The 27,053-nt window shown below is 39.4% G+C and overlaps 1 protein-coding gene across 1 annotated transcript in view; it reads left to right on the top strand.

Annotated features, from left to right (window-relative positions):
* Nucleotides 1-27,053, top strand: part of LRP1 (LDL receptor protein 1) — an 84,279-nt gene that overhangs the window by 8,125 nt on the left and 49,101 nt on the right. Inside the window, exons 2-33 of the mRNA XM_089710977.1 lie at nucleotides 3,459-3,614; nucleotides 6,754-6,885; nucleotides 7,049-7,195; nucleotides 8,577-8,687; nucleotides 8,883-9,011; nucleotides 10,110-10,320; nucleotides 10,495-10,610; nucleotides 10,825-10,987; nucleotides 11,220-11,445; nucleotides 11,809-11,995; nucleotides 13,571-13,702; nucleotides 13,825-14,014; nucleotides 14,290-14,387; nucleotides 14,601-14,736; nucleotides 14,866-15,021; nucleotides 15,136-15,278; nucleotides 15,480-15,611; nucleotides 16,172-16,382; nucleotides 16,693-16,781; nucleotides 16,896-16,982; nucleotides 20,862-21,026; nucleotides 21,392-21,626; nucleotides 21,908-21,986; nucleotides 22,150-22,381; nucleotides 22,783-22,937; nucleotides 24,138-24,225; nucleotides 24,388-24,588; nucleotides 24,746-24,861; nucleotides 25,212-25,299; nucleotides 25,947-26,118; nucleotides 26,211-26,427; nucleotides 26,611-26,767. Coding sequence (XP_089567103.1) covers nucleotides 3,459-3,614; nucleotides 6,754-6,885; nucleotides 7,049-7,195; nucleotides 8,577-8,687; nucleotides 8,883-9,011; nucleotides 10,110-10,320; nucleotides 10,495-10,610; nucleotides 10,825-10,987; nucleotides 11,220-11,445; nucleotides 11,809-11,995; nucleotides 13,571-13,702; nucleotides 13,825-14,014; nucleotides 14,290-14,387; nucleotides 14,601-14,736; nucleotides 14,866-15,021; nucleotides 15,136-15,278; nucleotides 15,480-15,611; nucleotides 16,172-16,382; nucleotides 16,693-16,781; nucleotides 16,896-16,982; nucleotides 20,862-21,026; nucleotides 21,392-21,626; nucleotides 21,908-21,986; nucleotides 22,150-22,381; nucleotides 22,783-22,937; nucleotides 24,138-24,225; nucleotides 24,388-24,588; nucleotides 24,746-24,861; nucleotides 25,212-25,299; nucleotides 25,947-26,118; nucleotides 26,211-26,427; nucleotides 26,611-26,767 — 4,857 coding nt within the window. The remainder of the gene's footprint in view (nucleotides 1-3,458; nucleotides 3,615-6,753; nucleotides 6,886-7,048; nucleotides 7,196-8,576; nucleotides 8,688-8,882; nucleotides 9,012-10,109; nucleotides 10,321-10,494; nucleotides 10,611-10,824; nucleotides 10,988-11,219; nucleotides 11,446-11,808; nucleotides 11,996-13,570; nucleotides 13,703-13,824; nucleotides 14,015-14,289; nucleotides 14,388-14,600; nucleotides 14,737-14,865; nucleotides 15,022-15,135; nucleotides 15,279-15,479; nucleotides 15,612-16,171; nucleotides 16,383-16,692; nucleotides 16,782-16,895; nucleotides 16,983-20,861; nucleotides 21,027-21,391; nucleotides 21,627-21,907; nucleotides 21,987-22,149; nucleotides 22,382-22,782; nucleotides 22,938-24,137; nucleotides 24,226-24,387; nucleotides 24,589-24,745; nucleotides 24,862-25,211; nucleotides 25,300-25,946; nucleotides 26,119-26,210; nucleotides 26,428-26,610; nucleotides 26,768-27,053) is intronic.

Here is a 27,053-nt window from a genome sequence, read left to right as displayed (position 1 = left end):
TATTCCCGATTATTTTCTCCAATATAGCTTATAAAGTTATAACTTATTGTATTCTCATAATAGAAGTTGAACATTATAATCATTTGCATCGTAATCAATGCTACAGGTACAGACAATAGTCGCGCAAACAGCCTACGTTTATGATTCACATCTGTTTGTGGCAACGGGGAGCCGGCGCCGCGAGGTACCTACTCTATTTCATTCTGCAACATAAGCTAGCTATTGTTGGAACTCACACAAGTACATATCGGGGACCGAAAAGCGCTGTAGTTACTATGTATTCACAGTCGGTCGTTTTGTATTCATAGATTGAAATGAGTAATTAATTATTTTGCAAAGCGCAGTGTGCCGAAATAGACATAGCCTGCGTGAACGCACAGCGTACTGCGTAGTGCAGCGCAGGTTGAGCGCGCGCACGCCACTTGAGCTCGTTAGTGCTTCCTGCGCACCTCGCGCTCCCCGCCCCGCCCCCGCCTCACCCGCCGCACTCGCAACTCGACACTGCTTGCCCCTTGCCGCCCGACGTATCAGCAACAAGTGCTTCACAAAATAATAATGTAGACTGTACATTCGAGGCCTATCATGAATCACGATCATGATACATATCTATTTACACGGTGAATGGCCGAAAGGGCAACGTATAGTAACCAACAAGTGTAAATCTATAAATTTCATTAAGTTATAATGTTCTTTACCATCTTCATTTGATTTTATTCTAAGCATTCCTTGTAATTCTACCTACATCGTTTCATACAAGATAACTACATCATCATGCACGATATCCGATCTCGAGCCAACAGTATCTGCACCTATTAGACTATTTATTTATTCTTTACGATTTTATATTATAAGCAACAAACCCATTTTGTGCGGGAGGGTCCGTTAAAAAGTATGTGGCTTAAGATCAGAGCGGTCGCCTTTGTCCCCTGCAGATAACGGTTATCTCGCTGAGCCCGCGACATTGCTACTTACACCAAACAATGCATACCGATGGTCATTACTTACAAAACTTACATAAAGTAATAAGTGAGAGATGTATACATGCGCTGATGATCATCGGATACATATTTTTATGATGTGAATGTTTTTAATTTACGCACATCGTTCGTCCATTGCATCGTCATCATCGTTAATGTTTCAATATATTAGCAAACCTATTCTTACAGTTTCAAAATACATTACGCATTAAAGTATTGTAGAGGCTTAGGTAATAATCTTAATATATAAATCTCGTGTCACAATGTTTGTCCTCAATGGACTCCTAAACCACTTAACCGATTATAATAAAATTCGCACACCATGTGCTGTTCGATCCAACTTGAGAGATAGGATAGTTTAAACATGTAGGTACCACGGGCGAAGCCGGGGCGGACCGCTAGTAATATATAATCGGAAGTGTACGTGTCACGTAGTGTTCCACGGCCTGCGTGTATAGGTGGAACCGTGGAAGTGAAGTGAAGAATGAGTACGTAGCTTTAGCAGTATATAGCATTCTCGTATCTGATTATCATCTCATGTAATTCATCGAGACTTCTATTTTTTATTTTAAAATCTTGTACAACTAACAAAATGCAATGTACTTGATAAAGTTATTGGAACATATTCTTTGAATCACTGCGAGCAGTGATCCGACATTACTGCAGGTTATATATGTATAGAGTTTAGGCTTCAATATTGTATATGCATACTTTTTATTTAATGCTTTATAACATGTTTTTCTAGATCGCTAATTTGTATTCGCTTTCAGCTTCGTTTATTTACAAAATGCCAGCTGGATATATTATTTAGGGCTTGCTTGGTAATTTGAGTGCGCCGGTGAGAGTGGGTCGCGTCCGGACAAGGACTTTTAGGGCGCTTGTGCACTACAAGGAATTTTACTGTCCGGCATTCCGATTTTTTACGGTCCGGTGTGGCATGAAAAAACCGATGAATTGCTTGTGCACCTGTCCGTCTTTACTCGGATCAGTGCGGTACAGTTCAAGGAAGTTTGGCGGTATAATGCTATCATAAATGATTGTTTTGCATTTTACAAGAAACGAGTAAAAAATATAGAAGGTGAAATATTATATTACTTCGTTATAATAAAAAGTAAAGTTCCGTAAGAGATTTAAAATGCGTGTTTTACTTATTTATTTTAATCGGTGACGAGGAGCTAAAGCTATTCCCACTTGAACTTGAACTTACCAACACGTACTTAGATAATAATTATAGGTCAATGCTTGGTCAATGTATATAAAATAACAATACCGACTTCTCAAATCTCATTGCCAACTAAAAGAAAGTAAAACAAGAGCTTGCTTTTAATTGGCATATGCAGTAAAAACAGTAAAATCCAAGCAAGTGGGCATTCGAAAACAATTATACCTACAGCGACTCGTAGACACAAAAAACCATCCGGAATAGGGAAAAGTAAAATGTCGGACAGTAAAATTACGTATAGTGCACAAGCTAGTATATAGATTAATGGCGTGCCATACCGGACCGTAAAAAATCGGAATGCCGGACCGTAAAATTCCTTGTAGTGGACAAACGCCCTTAGGAAATAAGTTTCCTTTAAGGTTTCAGTGACCAAAAATATCAATTTACACTTCCGCTTCTTTTATTAAATCATGGTGATTTTTTAAATATTAATCAAAATAAAGTTAATATCATAAACTATTTGCTCATCCTATCAAATTTGTAGAGATTGTAGAGTTACGGTGATATATATTTATCTCTACATAATATGTAGGTATAGGAAGACAAAAAATATGGGTCTTTGCGAGAATAAAAACTTATTCGATTCAGTAATCAGGAGCGCTAAAATCGTTGACCAATGTTAGAAACCGCGGAAAGATAAAGTACTATGTAATGTTTAATAGTAATTAATTATATTAGGTAATAGAATAGGTAATAACTTTCGACAAAGTTACAATTCATCGCAACTAAACGAAGACGTAGACAGCTGAATCCTATCTTAGTTTTAGAACTTTATTAAAATCAACAATTTCCTCCATTATAATTTATAATGGTGTCATATTATGAAGCCTTTTAATCGTCAAGGGTACCCTGAATGAGTAATCGTACATAAGGTTAGTTTAGAAATTCAAATATGAAACATTATATACTTCCCTCATTTGTCGACATCTGTTAGAAGCTCATAAATGTAACAACAAACTGGTTTATCTTCCGTCTTTACGATAAGCGTGAAAGATCTTTGTCGTCGCTAGCAGCTGTGAGAAGACGCAGTTAAAATAATATTATGATATCAAACTGAAATAGAATATAAATTTCAAAAGATGTTTTCAATTTCGAATTTAAAATTAATATAATTAAAATACATAATTATATTAAATCGTCAAATTAGAACCGCAAAGAACGTAGTATTTTTCTAATATTTTGTCTAGATACGACGAGTACAAATTAAATTATTGAATATGATTTATCAAATGATATGAATTTCTACTTGTAATTTCCAGGGATACCGGGCGAGGGGGGCGAGGGGGGCGAGGCGGGCGCGGTGACGTGCGGCGCAGATCAGTTCGCGTGCGCGGACGGGTCGCGCTGCGTGCCCGCCGCCTGGCGCTGCGACGGGCGCCCGCACTGCCCCGACACCTCGGACGAGCTCAACTGCAGTATGAATCGTTATACACCATATTCATTGTTAATTGTTAAAGCAAATCATTTATAACAGACAAGGTTCCATATCCTTAATCCTACTAATATCATAAATAAAAAAAGCGAAAGTTTGTAAGAATATAGTTACATATAAACTCAAACTCAAACTCAAACATTTATTTATTCAATTAGACTTCTTCTAGAAGCACTTTTGAAACGTCATTAAGTACATATTTTTAACATTTACCACCGATTCGGAAAGCAGTATCTACGGAGAAGAATCGGCAAGAAACTCCATAGTTGCTCTTTTTAATCATGTCAGATTTACAATTTTACAAATTACCTAAGTAATATCATAATATATTATCATAATATGCCAAAGAACTGTCCTGTGGTTTTCACGCGACAACCCTCCATGGGTTTTTATCTTCCATATATTCCTTAATACTGTAATAGGCTCTCTTGACAAGTACATTTTTTATATAAGATTTAAATTTAGAACTACTAAACTCTTTAATATTATGAGGAATTCTGTTGTAAAAGCGTATACCTTGGCCCATAAATGAATTTTTAACTTTAGCTAGCCGGAAAAATGGCATTTCAATTTTATTTCTGTTTCTTGTGTCATAACAATGTCTATCTCCTACTTTTGTGTGTAAGTAAGCGTTATTATGTACATATAAAATATTATTAAATATATACTGCGACGGTACAGTAAGGATACCAGTATTCTTAAAGAGATCTCTTAGTGAGTCTCGAGCACGCAAATTATATACAGAGCGTATGGCTCTTTTCTGTAATATAAATATAGTTTCTATATCTGCAGCCCTGCCCCATAGCAGAATTCCATAGGACATTATGCTATGAAAGTAGCTAAAGTAAACCAATCTAGCCGTTTCTTCATCGGTGAGATGCCTTATTCTTCTAACTGCATATGCAGCTGAGCTGAGCTTAGCAGCGGTGGTGGTAACATGGGCCCCCCATTGAAGCTTCTCATCTAATGTCAAACCAAGAAAAACAGTCGATTCCACAGGGTATAATACCTCCCCGTTTAAAATAATATTCCTTTTCACCTTTTTTACATTTGGGAGGATAAATTCTACACAATTTGTTTTTTTTGTATTTAATAGTAAATTATTAGCATTAAACCAATTGGATATGCGTAAAAGAGCAGAGTTTACTTCGTCAACATTTGTGTCATGTCTATCCACATTAAAAATTAATGAGGTGTCATCTGCAAACAGTACTATTTCACACATATCCTGCAAATAATAAGGTAGGTCATTAATATACACTAAGAACAAAAACGGTCCTAAGATAGATCCCTGCGGAACACCTATATTAATCGGCGCACCGCGAGATTTCTCTCCATTAACGACAACGGTTTGTACCCTGTTCTGAAGATATGAAGCTATGAGATCCTGAGCTAAACCTTTGATACCATAAAAATTTAGTTTCCGTAATAGAGTGGAATGTTCTACACAGTCGAAAGCCTTAGAAAGGTCGCAGAATATCCCCAAAGCATTCTTTGAATTTTCCCATGCTTTGTATATATGTGACAAAAGAGCTACTCCGGCATCAGTGGTAGAGCGCCCCTTTGTGAAACCATACTGTTTGGCGTGCAGTAAACCATTTGATGCAAAATGACTATTTAATTGGTTTAAAATTAGTTTCTCGAAGACTTTGCTCAAAGTTGGTAATATGGAAATTGGCCTATAGTTATTACTGTCTTCTTGGTCACCACTTTTAAATAAAGGAATAACTTTGCTAAACTTTAGTAAATCAGGGAATATACCACAGTCGCAACACTGATTAAATATAAACGCTAGTTGATTGGCAATGTTTTCTATGATGTTATTTACTAAATTTACAGACATACCCCAGAGATCACATGTTTTTTTTAAATTTAATGTTTTAAAAGTTTTAACAATTTCATCAGCAGTCACGTGTTGCAATTCAAATAATTTGTTACACTCAGCAACGTTATCCCTCAATAAAGACTCTGCAAGCGCTGAAGACGAATTTAAATTCTTAGTTAAACTAGCAGGGACACTACTAAAGAAATCTTCAAAAGCAAGCGCAACATCAGCACTTTTGTCAATGACCCTACCAGAGTTGACAAGTTTTATGGTACTATCGTTTGATCGGATTTTGCCCAATTCACCATTAATAATTGTCCAAACCGTTTTAACTTTATTGTCAGAGTTGCGTATTTTGTCTCTGATATACAAACTCTTGGCAGTGAAACAAACTTTTTTAAATGTTTTTGAATAATTTCTAACATAACTAAGAAATGACAAGTCTTTGTTATATTGCTTCATACCATATAACTCGTAAAGAACGTTCCTGCATCTGTGTATACTAGGAGTTGCCCATTGGCTGAATGGTAAATCCTTGGTAATAGTTAAAGATTTAATTTTAAATATTTTTTCATATTCACTATGAATGAACTTAAAAAGATTTGTAAACATTTCACAAGGATTTTTATGAAAGGATTGATTATTCAGGTCAGGCAGTTTATTATCAATATTATTTCTAAATGTATGAATGCCTTTTCTAGTTATAGGCCTAACATTAATTCTTTTAAATGTAGGTATGCAATCACATTCAAAAACTACTTTCTGGCCACAGTGATCCGAAGTTAGCGTGTTGAGAATATATTTTTCTAAACATTTGCAATCACAGTATATATTATCAATACAAGTTGCAGAAGTAGGTGTTATTCGTGTGGGCTCTTCAAAAAGTTTATACAGATTAAATGAATGAAACAAATTAACTATTCGTGTTGCCGTTTGTGTGTGTGAAAGTAAATCAATATTAAAATCACCACATACTATTACCTTCTTTTTACTCCTGCCTAAACGCTTTAATATTTCTTCCATGACTGTCTCAAACAAAATATAGATATTGGTTAGGTACTCTTTCTCGAAAAAAGTACTAGTCGGATCTGGATGAAACTTAATACAGTTACATGAACTATAGAAATACTTGAACCCGCGCGACACCGCTAGTACTAAAATAATAATTCAAAATTTTCACACGATTGCCTCAAATTAAATATGTACTTTTCTTGTTGCTTTTGTGTATTATATGTATTGCAAGACCAAAATCATACAACAAATAAATAAAAATGTATGTATATGTAATAAAATATAGCATGGAATACGACGTGCGGAGCGGGGCAGTTCCGGTGCGTGCGCAGCGGGCTGTGCGTGGCGGACAGCTGGCGCTGCGACGGCGACGCCGACTGCGGCCCGCACGACTCCTCCGATGAAGACCCTTACATGTGTAAGATGCAGTTACTGATTCTACTTTCTTTATCTCGTGTAATTCATTAGGTTTTTGCCTGTATACGGCCGCATCGAAACATTCCATTGTGGTGAAAGCATTTTGTCTAAGGATTATAAGATGTTGAGGCTTACTAACTTTTCAAAACTGTCTGTCGGTCCAGGCGAGAAGGACTTCAAGTGCTGGGGCAACTGGGCGCGGTGCAGCACGCCGCTGGAGGGCCGCTTCAGCTGCGTGCCCGTGGCGCAGTTCTGCGACGGCGCGCGGCACTGCCTCGACGGCAGCGACGAGTGGGCCATCTGCAACAACTGTGAGTGCAAATCTATCAATTATATAATATATAATACCTTATATAATATAGTCAAGCAATAAACAAACCATTTTTGTCTTGAATATTTTTTTATAGAAAAATGCTTTGCAATATGGATGTTGATAAATAATGTCTAGTTTTTATTTTTATGTTTGTTTCTTATAGGGGGTGTCGTATGTATAATTTATCTTTGCATTTAATCCTTTAATATTAAATTTGTAATTTCAAAGCATTCTAATTTTTCTGATAAAAAGTTTGTGTAAAGATAACTTCTGCGAGCAAAAATTGTGTCAACATATTCTTGTCAATGTGTCTTTATAATATTTTTAGATTAATATTAAATTCATATTAATTATTAGATTAATTGATATCTTTTTAGTTTTTGTAAATAACTGTAAGTGGTGTATATGTCGTGGCCATATCGTAGATTTGCTCATTTCATGATATGATCGATCATTTCACGGAATGGTCGCATTTCATGAAATGGCCAACATAGTTTGATAAGATCGTTAAATCGTCAACGTTTCACGATTTGGCCATCCACATTTGGCCAGATCGTATAAAATATAAAGAGTCCATAAAATATTAAAAAAATTCAGAATATTCTAAAAACGAATCGTTTTTGCAATAAAAAACATTTAGGTTAGGTTAGGTTAGACTTTGATAAACAACGCACGAGCCGAGCGAGCAAAGCGAGCGTGCCGCGGTAGCGGCCGGCGAGTGCCAGAAGCGGATCGCTTTTTAAAAAACAAACAATTATAATACTATAGTAGGATATATAAATATATATCCTAAAAGAAAAAATGCGTCTTAAATTATTTTATTTAAGACGCATTTTTTCTTCAATATATAACTATAAGATATCCACATTTTCCATAGTACTCGAACCGTCGTAAATTCTTTGCTATGATTTGCTTCATATTATTATTAAACGAATTATGAAGTTTTTAACTGCGAATAATTAAATTTTCGCCAGCGGCCGTCATCTTATCACATAAACATAGAGCTAGCAGCGCCTCTACCAATGATTAATGTAACTATTTTACGATATGATCAAATAATTTTGATCATTTCATGAAAAAACCGCGCGTTTAGTTGGCCATATCGTGAAACGATTTCTTATCATTGATCTGCTCAAGCCACATCATGATGTGGCCAAACTAAATTGGCCATTTCACGAAATGCGACCATTTCGTGAAATGGCCAATCATATCATGAAATGAGCAAATTTACGATATGGCCACGACATATACATCGTGGATAAATACTAACAATTTAATTATTCTATGTTTTATTTAAACACTGTTGGTATGCGTACATAAAAAAATATACTACGTTTGTTTCACTATCTGTAACGACAGCTTGTAAAATATGTTTCCAGTCACAGAGTCTCAGTGCGCGTCGCTGGGCTGCAGCGCGTGCCGGCCGACGCACGAGGGGCTCGCCTGCTACTGCGCGCCCGGCTACGAGCCCGGGAACGGCACGTGTGTTGGTACGTTATATTATTTATAGTTTATAAATTACGTGACATATAGTAAAAAACTGATACCTATGGTCATTCACGAAAAGTGTTTACAATAATGCAGACTAAAAACAAGTGGACGAAATTTTAAGTGGAATAGTCGAGTATAGACCACGCCTTTTTTCAAGTAAAAAAAAAAACGTGAATGTAAATTTTTGTTTGCAGATAGTGATGAATGTCAGTGGGAAGGTGCGTGCGCGCAACAATGCCACAACACCGCGGGCTCGTTCACGTGCGCGTGCGCCGCCGGGTACGCGCTGCAAGATGATCGACGATCCTGTGTTGCTATTAACGGTAAAAAATACTGTTAGCGTGTGCAAGAAATACTACTCGACCCGCGTTTAAAATATTGTTCAGAAATAATTGAATACCAATAGTAACAATTTATTTTATTTTGCAACCATAATTTACGTAATTATATATTTGAGGGGACGAATAAAAATGTGCCTGCGTTCCCATCAAATTTTGTGTTATTCTTTATAGTGAATTTGTAATGTTGTATGATAATAATATCATAATGTTTTAGATTTATTTAATTTTTTTATCACAATTTCGATGCTTTCGAATGAATGGGGGCATAATTCAACAGAAATGTTTTTACAGTGTCAAAGAATACCTAAACTCGTAAATAAGATTGTCTACTTGCGTCTTGATTTTGATTTTGATTTTGTAATGTATTTAATGAATAATTTTTGTAATGAATATATTGTATATGAATGAATTGTGAAATATTAATTATATTATGATGAATAATGTGAATGAATAACAAATGAATTGATTATAATAAAATAAAATTAAGAAATATTAAGAGACATATATAATGTATTTAAGTAATTTGCATGCCGTTGAATGACGGCTAAGGGTGCACTCACACACATCAGTCACCGTCACGGCACGTCACCGGACAGGATTAAAAAAAATATGTATCAATAGTTCTAGTATGACTCTGTTCCCACACGACAGTCGCCGGCACGAAATCTATCAGTGACGTCCCCGGTCAGGCACGTCAAATAATCTTTCCATACATGTATCATACTTTTATCCCCACTCACCCGGTGCCGTCACGTCTCAGTTCAGTCAGCGTCGTGCTACCGTCAATTGCTACTTGTTCTCTAGCATGACACACGTCTAATCACTGACTAACCTGATGTATGTGTTCAATGATTCAGTCAAACCGGCGACGTGACTGACGGACAACATGACGGTGACTGGTGTTTGTGCGGATACGTACACAAACCGTCACCGATCAGTCATCGGTGACTTGACGGTGACTGATGTGTGTGAGTGCACCCTAAACATGCTCTAATAATGTATTTTAAGACCTTTGTATACCATATTTATTTGCAAATAAAAGTTTTTTTTTTAATAGAGGGTACATTTATATCGTTACAGACCCGCCGTCGGAGCCGCTGTCTCTGGTGGTGGTGACGCAGAGCGAGGTGCGGCGTGCGTGGCTCCCCCCCTCCCCGCCCGCCCCGCACACCCCGCACCCCGCACACACCCCGCACACCCCGCCCGCCCCCCACACCCCGCACACCGCGCCCCGCAACCAGACGCTCGCCGCGCTCAACGTGCGAGCGATCGATATACATTACACCAATAGGTAAGTATACACGACGCGTAATATGGTCAATACATTTTTCCTTGATACTGCGTCCCTTTTGGTCTGAATAAAAAAAAAGATGAGCAAAACATATTATATTAAAATGGTACATACTATATATACGGCGCATTTGTATGTTTATTTTTTATCTATTCCATACTCTTTTCCATTTAGATCGATCTGCTACATCCACCACAACGTGAGTCGCAGCGGCATCGTGTGTGTGGACGCGGACGACTTCTCCAAACGCACACATCTGGCGACGCCCGATCTCTTTCCAGACCTCGAATGTGAGTACACATTTATGAAGGCTATAATATTATGTTTCATAGAGTAGAAAAGTAATAAAAAGGAAAATTTTCTGCTCGATCTCTCTATCCAATCGTAGAGTTAGCACGTTTTTAGAAATTCATTGTACGTATCGTTGATTGCTGCGTGTTTTATTACATTATTTCTTATAGTGTAAATTGTAAACATTAACATACGTGTGTATCTGTCGGTCAGCGGTGTCGCACCTGGCCATCGACTGGCTCTCGGGCAACTGGTACCTGGCGGACGAGTCGCGCGAGGCGGTGTACGCGTGCGACGCGGCGCTGGCGCTGTGCCGCGTGCTGCTCGACGCCGGCCTCAGCAAGCTGCACGGCTTCGCGCTCGACCCGCTCGCCGGGTGAGCCCCTACCGACACGAGCGCCCGTGTGCTGCGTGCGGCTGCTATAAATAAAATAATCTTATTTGCGTAAATGTGGTTTTACAACACATTATTCTTATGAAACGTACAACCGATTATATTAAAATACAAATATAAACGTAGATAATTTCCGCACAGATAATTAGATAAGTTAAATTATGTATTTTATTGTTATACTACTATAAGTCAGTGCGTGTGTTTGCGTGCGCAGGCTGATGTTCTGGACGGTGTGGGGTGGGTCGGCGGCGGCGGTGCGCGGCGCGGCGCTGAGCGGGGCGCACGCCCGCACGGTGGCGGCGCGGCGCCTCGTGTACCCGGGCGCGCTGGCCGCCGAGCCCGCCGCGCGCCTGCTGTACTGGGCCGACGCCTACCTGGACTGCGTGGAGCGCGCGCGCTACGACGGCTCCGGCCGCCTCACCCTTCGCAAGGGATACTCGGTACGAGATATGCGATGTATTCGCTTGTATGTCTTTATTGCTTACGACCGTTTACCTTTGTTGCTATTTAGTTTGTTTTACGGAAACTATTTAGTTTTAAATTTTGAATGTACATAACGAACGAAACCTACATCGATGAATGTGCGCACACACACAGACGTGCATACGGAATCACCTACCGCATATATGAAAGATCATACAGAAACTTAGCAAACGCTAATTACTTATTCTTCTTCGCGATTTAATTTCACGTCATGGGTATGAACGATAACTACAGATTAATAAAATTGTCACTCTTATCGTGTAGCATATCGTCCTGTAACTGCATAGACACTACTTAGCGCTACACTGTATCTCACGCAGACGCAGAAGCTGCAGCACATCTCGGTGCTGAGCGGGCGCGTGTACCTGCCGGTGTGGGGCAACAGCAGCGTGGTGTCGGCGCGCGCGGGCCCCGCCCCGCCCGCCCCGCGCGCCGCGCCGCTGCGGCTCGCGCTGCGCGACCGCCCCACCTCCGTGCTCGTGTTCCATCGACAGAGGCAACCTATAGGTCATTGGCGGATTCAAAATAGTACTTTGATAAGAAACATATAATGTAGTTGTAGTGTATAATCTTGTATGTGTGCGTCATACAATTATAGTCCTTATGTTCTACGGTTTTAATATCAATTTAATACAGTCTATTACAGTCTACAGTCTAGTAAAGTGTGTCATTTGCCACCAACTATTGCATAGTGAAATTGGTAAAATTGGTAGCTATAAAATTTTTGTAGATTGTAGGGCGATAGACCCAGTGGTGGGCTGCGTGGCTAGTGTTGGAGGGATTTGTTATAAAATCAAACTAAAGTTACACTAAATAATTTATATTTTCTAAAATCACTGTTATACTTGTTTGTTACAAAACACTGTTATACTTTTACTTGCTAATGTTTTACTGTTAATGCTATTGTTAATAATTGTTATATTATATGTTAATTATTATCCTGTTATGTTATGTTATATGTTTACAGCCGTACAAATAAACGAGTTATAACATTTTATGCAAAGAATAAACTAAGAATAAGGAAAAATCATACAAATAAACACGAAATAAATGTAACCTAGTATAACTTCGTAATAAGTTTTCATACTAATGCTATTCCGTCCTTATTACGGCTACCACCCTAGTATAAGTCTGACATAACCGAGTTATAACATATCTTTTAGTACATTGTGCTGTGTTTTACAAGTTTTAGAAGCAATTTTCAATCTAAATTTGAGATAATAGCAATGAGAGTAATACGAGAAGTAGAAAAAGTTGAGCAAATTAATAATTTCATTACGTACCTATTGAAATGGAAAATTTTGTATGAAATGTCAAAATATACGAAATTATGAAAAACCCTTTTGATATTTATAATGATTTATTTATTTACAACATGCGCCAAACCATACATACATAAAACTTATTTCTAAACTTATCACAATAATATATACACTTTCGTTGAAAATATAAATCTTCTAAGCCTGGAGTTGTATGTTTTGAGTACCAGTTATTTGGCAACTCTCTATCTCAAGGTGGGTTTATCTTCGCATAGCGGATCGCGTTATCTATCATTTGCTTGCATATTTAATGATATATTTAAATTATTTCCAATAAATATTTAAAAAATAAATAAACAGAACATCGTATGATGAAACTTCACAACAAATTCGACGAAGTCAAACGTCAGCAAAATGACAGCACCAAGGCTTAACCGTAGACAATTTCAATGTTTTTCATAATTTTATGAATGAATTGCGACGTTGCCGCTTCGCGCCTATTGCATAGCGTGAGCATAGATACATCGACGTTATTCCAAATTTATTTGTAAGAAATTATGACATCCTTATTCTTTATTTATTCTTATCATATCTATGCATTGCATAAGGTTTGAATAAGCAAGTTTTTATTTGTACGGCTGTTAATGTTTAACGCGTCGCGACGGTAATATGTTATTTGGTGGACTGCATGAATTTATGTTAAACGCCGCCCGCGATACCTAGTATTTGCTGACTAGGCTGTTCGGTGGTCATTGCACCGAACAAGATTAAAATATCTCTTGTTTACATAATGTTTCTTTATTTTAATCTTATATTAATATAGTGCAACATCCGTGCTCGGTGAACAAGGGCGGGTGCGCGCACCTGTGCATCACTGCGTACCGCAACGGCACCGCGCACGCGGAGTGCATGTGCAAGCACGGGTACCGCCTCGTGGGCCACGGGGACTGCGAACGTGAGTACATTCATACGTTGACGTCAAATTCGAATGTCATAAATGAAGTAATTAATTTTTTTTTTCGACAAGCTAAAATAGCTTGCATTTAATGAATGTATGTGTAAAACGTGTGTCGTCAGGTGTGGAGGAGGACGAGTGGCTGGTGGTGTGCCGCGGGTCGCCGCCGCTGGTGCAGAGCGTGGGGCTGCGCGGGGCGGGGCGGGAGCGGGGCGGGGGCGAGCCGGCCGCGCCCGCCGCGCACGCCGCCCGGCCAACCGCTGCCGACGTCGACTTCGCTACCGACACGCTCTACTACTGCGACGTGCATCGGTAAATAATTCAATAAAAATAAAATAATAATTTTGTTGCTAATAACATGGTACAAACAGATGACAATGAATTTGTTGTTATTCGAGCGCATTTCCAGGTGTGTTTATGATTAATATTTGTAATTTTTGTTGATTTATTATTATAACTAAAAATGAAAGCGAGTACGCACTTATACGTACGCTTTTCAAAAAATCTGCAAAAATTATAAAATAAATGCCATTTTTATGACCTCAGCTAATTATAATGTTTATATTAATCTCGTGTCTTTTTACTAGATATGAAATAGTTCGACAAAAACTCGACGGCAGTGGCCGCGAGGTGTTCATCGGAGAAGACGTAGACAATTGTGAAGGATTGGCTATAGACTGGATAGGTGAGTCGCGAGGAACATTCGTGAAGATTCTGATTATAAAAAGTTGCAAGTGGCTACGTCTAAAATACAATAATTTTTTATGTTAAAAATAGTTCAAATGTTTCAGTCGAACGCGAAACTACACATCCTTAAACTTTTTTATTTGTATTTGCGTTCAATAGGTATAGTGAAAAAGTATCGATTAAAATAATAATGTAGTGTGTCGGTCGTCAGGCCGCAACCTGTACTGGACGGACGACGCGCTGGGCCGCCTCAGCGTGGCGCGGCTGGACTGGGCGGCGGCGCGCGCCGCGCTCGTCGACGAGCGGGACTTCCACCCGCGCGCCGTCGCGCTCGACCCGCCCAACGCGTACGTTGCTTCTGTATAAACATGTGTGTTCGTATGTGTTTGCGTATGCATATGCGTGTCATAGTGCGTGTGCATGTGTGTGGTGATATGATTATTTGCAATTGTAAAATATTGTGCTCTTTTGTATAGAGTGATGTATTGGAGCGTGTGGGAGGGCGCGAGCGGCGGGCGCGGGCGCATCGAGGTGGCGAACATGGACGGGTCGCGGCGGCGCGTGCTGGCGGGCGCGGGGCTGCACTGGCCCAACGGGCTCGTGCTGGATGCCGCGCGCCACTATCTGTACTGGTGGGTGTGGCTCATGTCATGCAGTACTCCAGCAACACTCTCTCACTCACTTTTGAATTGATTTTGAATATTTGGTTGTATGCGTATTTTATAAGCCAAGAATGTGTGGCACAGGTGTGACACGTACCTCAACAAGATCCAGCGGCTGCGTGTGACGTCATCCGGCGACGCGCTTGCGGGCGCCGAGCCGCAGCTGGTGCTCGCCAGCACGCCGCAGGTGCCCATCTCCAAGCCTTATGGACTCGCTTTGTATAATGGTATGCTTTGAAACAACTCTATCACAGTTTTCGGAATTAAAAAAAATCTTTTATAAAATTGCCAAACTTGAAAATAAAAAATAAAAGTCATTCAAATTTGGAATTCAATACAAATCTCTATGTAAAACGTAAAATTTACAAAATTATAAAATATTTTTTTACAAAATGAACGACGTTGAATATTTTATATGTTGTATGTAGGCGATGTGATATGGAGCGAGCACGGCACGGGCTGGGTGCGCAAGCTGGAGCGCGGCGTGGTGAAGCCGCTGCGCCAGTTCCCGCCGCCGCTCTACGACATACGACTCGTCTCCAAGAACTTGCGGGATGGCCGTGAGTTTTATAATTAATTTATAAAAAGTTTGAAGATCGAGAGTAGTGTTTTGAAAGATTTGCAATTTCCGTATTGAAGCAGAAAGAGTAAATTGAAACATTTGTATCTAAAATTATGTAGAAATTTTTTTTGACTACGTTTAAGTGTCTGAGAAAATATTTAATTTAGTTCTTTCTCGTTATTGTTTTTTTTGTTATTGTATATTGTAATGACAAAAATTCATATTATACAGCAATAACTATTCAAAATGATGTATGTAGCCGTTTTGTAAACAATAATATATTATGAACAAAAGTCCGCTATCGGTGTTTCCTTTAACGTTAGAATCGTATCATTAACTAGCCGCTCCGCGCGGTTTCACCCCCGTGGCTCCTCTCCTGTTGGTCGTAGCGTGATGATTTATAGCGCCTATAGCCTTCCTCGATAAATGAGCTATCTAACACCGAAAGAATTTTTCAAATCGGACCAGTAGTTCTCGAGATTAGCGCGTTCAAACAAACAAACAAACAAACTCTTCAGCTTTATAATATTAGTATAGATTTATAACGCTTTTCATCAGGCAATGCGTGCTCGTTCGCGAACGGCGGGTGCATGGAGCTGTGCCTGGCGGCGGGTGCGGGCGGGGCGGGGGGCGGTGCGGGGGGCGGGGCGGGCCGCACGTGCGCGTGCGGGGCGGGGCGGGCGCTGGCGGCGGACGGCAGCTCGTGCGCCAACCGCACCGCCGCCGAGCCGCCGCGCTGCCCGCCCGAACACTTCCACTGCGGACGGGGGTCAGTCTATTATTTCAATAGATATACTGACGTTTCAAAAGTGCTTCTAGAAGAAGTCTAATTGAATAAATAAATGTTTGAGTTTGATTGTTTTGAGTTAGAATACTAACAGCATTCTGCATTTGTTTCCGACATTAAACACAAGAAAAAATACATAATTAACTATAAACAATAGTTTAAAAATGGAACTTTATCATTATTTCAAATTCTTACTATTTAAAATCTTTGAAGACATTAGGCTGTCTTTATTTACAACATACATATATTTGGTTTTCACATTGAATAATGAACAGTAAGATTTGTAAAACAGGCGATGTATTGATGGCTCGCTGGTGTGTGACGGTGACGCAGATTGCCCGGACGGCTCCGACGAGAATTCCACGCCTGGTGGCCCCTGTGGTGAGAATTACCAATTTTTATATTTGAATTACTAAATTGGCTTTTACTTAAAATAAAATCTGTCCAAAACAAGGAATACGCGTGCAATGGTAAATAAATATTTTATTTTTCCAGCTAACGTGACTTGCAACGAGGATCAATACATGCAATGCGATACCAATCGCTGCATTCCAAAAAGTTGGGTCTGCGATGGACTTAAAGGTAAATTTGAAATTAATTTACTTTAAAAGACGGATTAGGATTATTATTATGTATTATAAACGGAACAGTAAAGTAGATAGAAGTGTGATGTGGGCGTGGCCCACGTGTCACTGGTAAGGTAAGATCACCTAACTTGTTCTCAGTTATGCGCAGAAAAATATTCGAGTCGGTTGTCAGCTGTCAAACCTTTTTTCCATATTTATTCATTAATTAGGACGTGTTGTTCGGTATTAGAGTGCAAAAATGATAGCAGACGAAATAATATCAGCAATGGAGGCATTTCATACCATCGGTAAGTCTTATTTTTATTTATTTTAATTATATTTTATGTTCTAACTTCGCTTGTCGTAATTTGTCAAAATTGTATACAAATATCTAGTCAAAATGAACCTTAATCCGTAAGAAATTAGTACTATTATAGATTGAACAGCAAACAAGACTTTCTGGAATATTATTGCACTAAACAAACGAATGTCACTTTAGTGATGCTTGTGGCGCATATCGATAGTATCGATACTTTAGAAAAGACAAACATTATAAATATTAAATTTTATTTTATTTTTCCTTAGCTTTCATTTGTCCAATTTATTTATAGATTTCCCGAAGAGGCTAATTTAAAAGAGAAATGATAAATGCAACTTGACGAGTTAACTGGATGCCGAACAGCACTAAGCGGTCTAACAAAGGCCACCGATACAGCAAACCTACGGCAGTTCCAAGATTTAAAATAATGCATATTTTCTGTTTGTATTTTGTAAATATAGATTTATACTATTCTATTCCGTTTTTTATTTAATAATAATAATATAAAAAGACGTACTTAGTAGTAATAAACATACTCCAAAATGTGACACATTATACTATACTCATATAAAAGAAAGAAAAAAAATACACAAAAAATATTTATTTCTGAATTATCGATAACAAGGCTGACATCCCTCAGGGCATAGCATCAGATAAATATTAAGTTAATGTCATTAATGTTGAGTGACACAAATTTCAACCTTATCTCTATGTGTTGCGTTTCAAATTTATATCTATCGAAAACTAACGCCCTCTGTTGTGGAGTAGCTGAATGTTTTCGAATTTGGAATTTCTGTGCAATGAGAAACAAAACAGCTTATATACCTAGGGATGTTATACTAAAATAAACCGTAACATGGTGCGTTAGGGTACATATTGAAATGCTGAATTTATAACCTAAGTCAGTTTTTACTCAAATTAAGCTGTCCAATCAAAGGCATAGTTTACTTGTAGTGTACTGTATAACTATCGGTTTAAATGTGTGGGTTTGGCGACACTGGTTTTCTCGGAGCAATTATCAAGCCTGGAGAAATAACAATTAATTGAACAATAAAGCACTAGTTTGGCCTTTTTGGCTTATGGCAAAATGTCATGCGAAAAAAGAGGACAGATATATGTCAGTTCGATAGTTTGAAATGACATGTAGCCATTTCAATTTGTTTTAGTGACCAGTCTGGTCACTAACGCATGGTGATTTTAATTATTGTTTTTGAAGTGAAAAACGTGTTTTCTAGTTTCTTATGTTATTTTCTGAAAAGATAATTTACTAAAGATTACATGGCTTGTGTTGTTCACGGCTGTAAAAGCCGTAGTACTGGGAAATCGGATGAAGATTGGAATTTGTCTTTTCACAGGTTAGTGTTTTGATCATTTTTTTTGTTAATTGTATTATAAATAAGTTAATTTACGTTATTTTCATAATCATCTATGTTTTATCTAACCGTAATCATTGAAATGAAATCATAATCAGCTTAGTTTTTAGAAAAAAATGCAAAATATAACTTCCATAGTGTTGTGCAATTATCGATACTTGAGTAGTAGGTACGAATTAGGTTAGGAGAAAAAAAAAAGGTATTTAAGTATGGATTTTATTGTTATTTGCAGGTTTCTGGCTTGAGAAAAATTAAAAGATGTTTGGGTTAAAGCTATAGCACAGGGAAAATTGGAAGCCTTCAAAACATTCTCGGCCTTGTTCAAATCATTTCGAATCAGACGGGAAGAAAAGTAAAGTGCTTTGCAGAGATGCTGTGCCACAAGTTTAAGGTGGCATCTATTTTAAATAATAAATATTGTAATTTGTTAATTAAGTATCGAAATAAAATGTTGTAAAAAAATTTTTAAAATTTTATTTGTTTTATTTGAAGCAATTTATTTTAAACTTTTACCAATTTTTTCCTGTGGGAATGGGTTATTTTCCCGCGGTAAATTGTAGCCTATATAGACTACAAGCCCGCATAGGAAAAAAATATGGGTCAAATGAACCACCAGGGGACATATCTAGAACGATAGAAGAGCAAAAAATAATAAGATTCATCACTATGCCGTCACTTGTAAGCTGTCCAACTGAGTGCAGATGAGAATTGAAAAGTACAGGTAGACTCGGTAAATTTTGGTCATATATTTTTGTACGGCATTCTTAACCATCGATAGATCCATTAAAAATAATAAGAAACCGCTCAGTGCCGTACAAAAATGGTGGTCCACCAAGTCGGAATTTTTATTTAATTTCCGAGAGTTACCGGGGGTAAATTTGGTCATTTGACCATGTACGGCATCTGTGTCATACTATTGCTATATTGCTTTTAATCCATTATTCCGCAACGCCGTACAAAAATCATGGGGACAAGGGAAAAAATCGAGAGTTGTAATCCCCTCTCTTTCCCCACTCCAGGGGGTCATTGGGTGGGTCAGGGGGTGGACCACCATTTTTGTACGGCACTGAGCGGTTTCTTATTATTTTTAATGGATCTATCGATGGTTAAGAATGCCGTACAAAAATAAATGACCAAAATTTACCGAGTCTACCTGTACTTTTCAATTCTCATCTGCACTCAGTTGGACAGCTTACAAGTGACGGCATAGTGATGAATCTTATTATTTTATGCTCTTCTATCGTTCTATATATGTCCCCTGGTGGTTCATTTGACCCATATTTTTTTCCTATGCGGGCTTGTAGTCTAATATGTTATTCTGATGTTTAATATATAATATGTATAATTGTAAAGTTCCATAAAAACTCATTCAGTAGTTTTTTCGTGAAAGAATATCAAATGTCCATTCTTATATATTTTTGCTTTTATAATATTAGTAGGATACGATTATTGATTTGTAAAAAGATCAACCAGGTGGAAGTCAGATTCGCGCACGAAGGGTTCCGTATAATTCTATGAATGAATCTATGAAAACAGGAAAAAATACGAATACTCTTAGATTCACAGACTAATAATAATATACTACGTATACAACTAATAATATTTTTTTATAAATACCACTACCATACAATGCAAGGCAGTCAATACGCATCGTAAATGAATAATTCCAAATTAAACGAAACTTAAAATTTGGAATTACCTATCCATAATTCAAAATTAAAAGAATCTTAAATGATCTTCAAGCAATTTTATAACTTAATTTTTTTATTTATCGATATTTTAGTATTCGATAAAGTGGCAAGCACTACCTTTTTAGAACAAGAAGTGGCTACATGTGGATTTGAATGCCAAGCCGATAACAGTGTGTTGTCTCTTTCTATCGCATTAATTAGGGTATTGAATAAAAGAGAGCCACTATATAAGAAACGTTCAATTTATTGTTACTTCTCCAGGCTTGTTAATTGCTCCGAGCTGGTTTTCATACTAATTATGACATTATAGCACTTCTATATGTTTTTACTGTTCTGTGGTATTATCAATATGTATACCAAATTGTTAAATTTTTTATCCATTATTGTTATGAATCGATTGTCGACTTTGCGATCGATTTTTTTTCACATTAAAGCGTAATAAGGGCTGGCGATGAAAAGAAAGTTATTTTATGATACAATTATTGTATCGGGTAACTTTTTGTGGTTGGCAGACTGCCGCGACGGGTCGGACGAGAGCGGCGCGTGGTGCGCGCGCGTGGTGTGCGGCGCGGAGCAGTTCGCGTGCGCGCGCTCGCGGCGCTGCCTGCCCGCCGCCTGGCGCTGCGACGGGGACGCCGACTGCGGGCCCGCCGACGATAGTGACGAGGCTGATTGCGGTAACATAATAATAATCTAAAATATAACTTTCTAAAATTATAGTTTATCAAAGTTTCAAGCTCAAATATATTTCCTGTAGTATAAAATAGAGCAGTTAATTGCAAAACAGTTATTAATTGCAAAACAGTCCCATTGTTTTTTTTTTCATAATCCGTGATCCGTTCCTTTAGATTTATTTCTTGTATGTTTAAACAGATTATTTCTTAGTTTTTTTTTTTGTTAAAAAGTAAAGAATGAAATAAACATTGATGATGAAATGTGCATTTAACAATAAAACTGTTCTATCAAAAAATACGCATCGCGCATATCTCTACCTGAATGATATGCCATGTCAAAGTGAGCGTACGACGGCACTGTGTCGCAGACTCGGGCTCGTGCACGGGCGTGATGTTCAAGTGCACGAACGGCGCGTGCGTGCCGTGGGAGTACTACTGCGACGGGCACGCGGACTGCGGCGACGCGTCGGACGAGGTGGCGTGCCGCTCGCCCGCGCGCGCCTCGCCGCGCCCGCGCCCGTCTGCCTCGCCTGCCTCGCCTGCCTCACCTGCCTCCCCCGCGCCTGCCACCGACCGCGTGCCGCACCGCCCGCACTCGCACTAGTGAGAACATCTGCTTTTCTTAAAAAAAATATGTCCACTTATACGTTTCAAAATTTGTTAATTTCTATAAAATTATTTTAAGATTTTTATTTTTTACTTTAAGTTAACTTTTTATCCCAAACCTAACCTAACCTAATGCATCAGTTGAAAAGCTGATTTCACATTCTGAGATAACGGTTATTAAAAAATACCGTTTTATTTGCAATTATCATAGCTGCTCATCTGCAAATTTTGCCCTTCTTTTTCATCCCCCGTACTAATTTTGAAAATATTCATTTCAGCCATTACCACGATTCGGATCGTGGAGGATTGTGCGAAGAACACGAATTTCAATGTACTAACATGGAATGCATTCGAAAAGTGAGTTATTATTTCTTAAAAACTTTCTGTGTTTTCTTATTTTAACCCATTGACCACCGAGCGGCCCGATCGGGCCGAGACACAATAGATTTTCTATTGTGTCTGTGATCCGAGGACTGACGGATTAAGTGAAACGTTCTAACCGCGGTATATAAATTTCCAGGAATTCAGGTGCGACTCGCGCGTGGACTGTCTGGACGGGTCGGACGAGCTGGAGTGCGGCGCGCTGACCAGCAGCACCAGCACGAGCCCGCCGGCCGCCAGCACGCCGCCCGCGGACGACTGCGGCTGGCCCGCGCTGCGCTGCGACAACCGCACGCGCTGCGTGCCGCTCGCCGACCTGTGCGACGGGGTCGCGGACTGTGCGGACGGCGCCGATGAATCGGATCGCTGTGGTTAGTGATCCACTTCTATACAATGATACGAGTTCATGTTATTCATACGCTTTTATTAGCTTCACCTGTATATTTATATGTAACCAACTTGAGTTGATTTTGACCCGCTTATATGGATTTATAAAAGTTATTTTTTTTGTACACTTATCAAGAATCGGAGACCATTCAGTAATCTTATCTTATTAAGTAAGAGTTTATCTCATTAAGCGTGTTTTTTTAAATTTTTTTTTAGTTTTACTTGTTGGAATCGCCGCATTCCTAATTTTTGCTGATGGATTGGCCATCATCAATCAATAAAAAAATAATCAAATCAAATTCAAATCACGCTTAAGAACATTACTTCGCAAGACTTTAAGTATTATTATTTACAAATGAATATATTTATTATTTGGCGCGTGCAGGCGAGCCCATGTGCGCGGTGTCGGGCTGCTCGCACGCGTGCCACCCCACGCCGCGCGGGCCCGCGTGCTCGTGCCCCGCGCCGCTGCACCTGCAGCGCGACCGCCGCACGTGCCGCGCCGAGCACGTGTGCGCCGACTGGGGCGTCTGCAGCCAGGTTATACACACTTAATACTCTGATACATATATACACTGTGGAAATCTACGATGGGCCCTGGAGGGAAAGAACTTGAAATATGTACTCAAGATAGAAAAATTTGCTGATATATGAAACATTCCTTTATTTTTAAAAAGAAATAGAACTGCATTCATGATTCTCGAAAATTCACTTGCTTCGACCGGGAATCGAACTAACTAAAAATTAAAAAAGAAATAAAATTTGTACATCTGACAGCCGTCATCTACATCTGACAGCCGTTATCTACATCTATCATCCGTTATATGTATATAATGATAATAATATTGGGAATGAATTAAAGACAATTCCGTTTTTTCGTTGTAATAAAAAACAACATTTAAAGCCTTTTAAAAATTGACAATCAGAGAAATCAGAGAATACAGAGCCTCAATGTCACTTTTAAATGTCAAACACACACGTCACAACACACAACAGATAATAAATAGCACAGAAAAAAAATGTATTCTTTACATGTATACATCTGACACTCTTCATATACATCTGACAGCCGTCATCTACATCTGACCGCCGACATCTACATCTGACATCCGTCATATTCATCTAATAGCCGTCATCTACATGTATCATCCGTTATAAACATCTGACACTCGTCATCTAAATCTGACAGCCGTCATATTCATCTGACATCCGTCATCTACATCTGACAGCCGTCATATACATCTGACAGTCGCCATATTCATCTGATAGCCGTCATCTACAACTGACGTCCGTCATCTACATCTGACAGCCGTCATATATGTACATCTGATAGCCGTCATATGCATCTGACAGTTGCCATATACATTTAACAGCCGTCATCTACATCTGACAGCCGTCATTTACATCTGACAGTCGTCATTTACATCTGACAGCCCTCATATACATCTGACAGTCGTCATATACATCTGACAGGCGTCATATACATCTGACAGTCGTATATACATCTGACAGCCGTCATATGCATCTGATAGTCGCCATATACATCTAACAACCGTCATCTACATCTAACATCCGTCATCTACATCTGACAGCCTTAATATACATCTGACAGCCGTCATATACATCTGACAGCCGTCATTTACATCTGACAGCTGTCATCTACATCTGACATCCTTTATACATATAACATTGTTACAAGCCTTTTTAAATGTGTGTAATAACTAAAAACTATTCGTGTAGACTTGTCAACCGCAAAAGAACCGCTACCGCTGCACGTGCTACGAAGGATATCGACTCGCCGATGACGGTTTCACCTGCAAAAGTACAGGTAATATAAATATTATAAAATTGTTTTTTTTTTTAGAAATATAGGTCTATAAATGTGTATCGTATCTATTTGGCTTTATTTAAATGACATCCTACTACTATTTTATGCGCACAATGACTTCTAGAAAATATGTAGTATGCATGGACGTTATGTGGTGCGCAGACGCGACGGGCGGCGTGCTGGTGTTCAGCAACCGGCACGAGGTGCGCGCGGTGGAGCTGGGCTCGCTGGCGTCGCGCGCGCTGGTGTCGTCGCTCAAGAACACCATCGCGCTGGACTGGCGCCGCGCCGCCGGCCGCGTGCAGCTCTACTGGACCGACGTCGTCGACGACAACATCTACCGCGGCACCATCGTCGACAACGGTCAGTGCCACACCTCCACACCTCCACACCTCCACACCTCCACACCTCTTGCCGCAGGGCCATTACTTATTGATGAAAAAATAAATAATTGTCCCTATTTTTTTTCAGTTGTGATTTGCCTTTACCCAAATAAAAGTAAATACTTTTAAATTTTCAGCTCTGAGTGACATAAAGGTTGTGGTTCAACAAGGACTGTCGACTGCGGAGGGCTTAGCCGTAGACTGGATCGCCGGTAACCTGTACTGGGTGGAGAGCAGTCTTCATCAAATCGAGGTGAACCGGGAGTTTATTTTAATTTGTTATATGGTTATAATCATGATCATGGCCATACGCCTACGTATGTAATTAATTATAATCAGTTGTATCAGTTCATACCAAATCATGACCGCCTCCTCGGTACAGTGGGCGTGAGCGTAGAACCGAGGGGTCCTGGGTTCGATTCCCGGTGGAGACGAAAAAAAAAAAAATGTCTCGGTCTGGCAGGACACAGAAGGCTGATCACCTACTTGTCCCTAAAGAAAAATCGATCAGTGAAACAGATGTATGAATAATACATCTGCCCCCTACCCCACTACGGGGACACGGGACTTCACTTTATACCAAATCGAAACAATAATTCGCAGGTCGCTCGAGCGGACGGGCAGTACCGCCGCACGCTGATCGCAGGCGACATCGACAGTCCTCGCGCCATAGCAGTCGACCCTAGAAAAGGTAATATTATGTATAAAGAATACACTTTTACCTACTATTTATATGTAACTTTTGTTTGCTTTGTGTAAATTATATTATTCAAATTAAAAAAAGTCATATTTTGGAATAAACGTTGTTCTATAAGGGAAAATAAAACAATTGAGTTTTCAGTTCACTTAACAATCTACTATTTTGCTCATACCATATCAACAGGCGCTAATTATTACCTAGCTGATTACAAAATTTGAACTCTCTAGGTCATCTGGAAGTGGGTTAGGTTTTGTATAATATCTATGAGTCAGTCTTAAAAATTGCGATTTTTGGATATTAATATCTACGCAACTGTTTAAACCGTATTTATGAAATTTAAAGTTTTTGTTTATCTTGGGGTTCTCTTTAGATGTAGCAAATTTGGTTTGTTTAAATTAAATAGTTTTCGAGTTATAAGGGGGTGAAAAGTGGCTCCAAATGGTTTGTGTAATATTACACACGGCTGCTGCTCGTCAGTTCTCTTCGCTTGAACTTGGCTTGACACGCTGCCGCGTGTCTAGATGAATTTATTAAAATAATGCATTTAATAAATTGAATGAATTTAATGAAATGAATGAAATAAAAAGAATGAAATTTATGAAGTAAATGAAATGAATGTACGTATAACATGTGTCCAGGCTACCTGTTCTGGAGCGACTGGGAGCAGAGCGCGCCGCGCATCGAGCGCGCGTCGCTGGCGGGCCGCGCGCGCGTGCGCGTCGTGCGCGTGGACGCGCTGGCGGCCGGCGCCTGGCCCAACGGCATCGCGCTCGACCACCGCGCCGAGCGCCTCTACTGGATCGACGCCAGGTATGTGCGGCTGTAGTTAGGTTGTATGGCAATGTTTCCATTATCTTACATCACTCATGGTAACATTAGTACAAGTTCTGTAAACTTTACAGATCGGACTCGATCCACACGACGACGTACTCGGGGTCGGACCACCGCGAGGTGCTGCGCGGGCACGCGGCGCTGGCGCACCCGTTCGCCATCACGGTGTTCGAGGGCCACGTGTACTGGACCGACTGGCGCAGCAACAGCGTCGTGCGCGCCAACAAGTGGAACGGCTCCGACGTCACTGTTGTGCAGCGCACGCTTACGCAACCCTTCGATCTTAAAGTACGTGCAATTTGAATACTTTCTACCGAAGCTAAAGTCATGAATATAAATGATTGTGTAGTCGGCCATGATCATCTAATGATTACTATCAACAAGATCATCAAGCGACATCGAGGACTTCTACTCCACGGTGACGATCATGGCTATAAAATAATTATGAATGAAATGGAGTGTGATTTACAGGTGATCCACCCGAGCCGGCAGCCGCCGAGCGAGTTCAACCCGTGCGGGGTCAACAACGGCAACTGCTCGCACCTGTGCCTCATCGACACTCCCACCGAGCGAGTGTGCGCCTGTCCGCACCTCATGAAGCTCACTGCCGATAACCAGACTTGTGAAGGTATTCAAGTATACACTCACAGAACAATAAAAACATATAGAAGTGCTATAATGTCATAATTATTATGAAAACCAGTGTCGCCAAACCCACACATTTAATCCGATAGTTATACAGTACACTACAAGTAAACTATGCCTTTGATTGGACAGCTTAATTTGAGTAAAAACTGACTTAGGTTATAAATTCAGCATTTCAATATGTACCCTAACGCACCATGTTACGGTTTATTTTAGTATAACATATCTAGGTATATTAGCTGTTTTGTTTCTCATTGCACAGAAATTCC

This window comes from Colias philodice, chromosome 25, assembly GCF_061535455.1.
Source record: "Colias philodice isolate Cphi_HAF_F1 chromosome 25, ilColPhil1 Martin Lab GWU primary, whole genome shotgun sequence".
In the NCBI taxonomy this organism is placed as follows: domain Eukaryota; kingdom Metazoa; phylum Arthropoda; class Insecta; order Lepidoptera; family Pieridae; genus Colias; species Colias philodice.
This window is presented reverse-complemented; position numbering and strand designations above follow the sequence as displayed.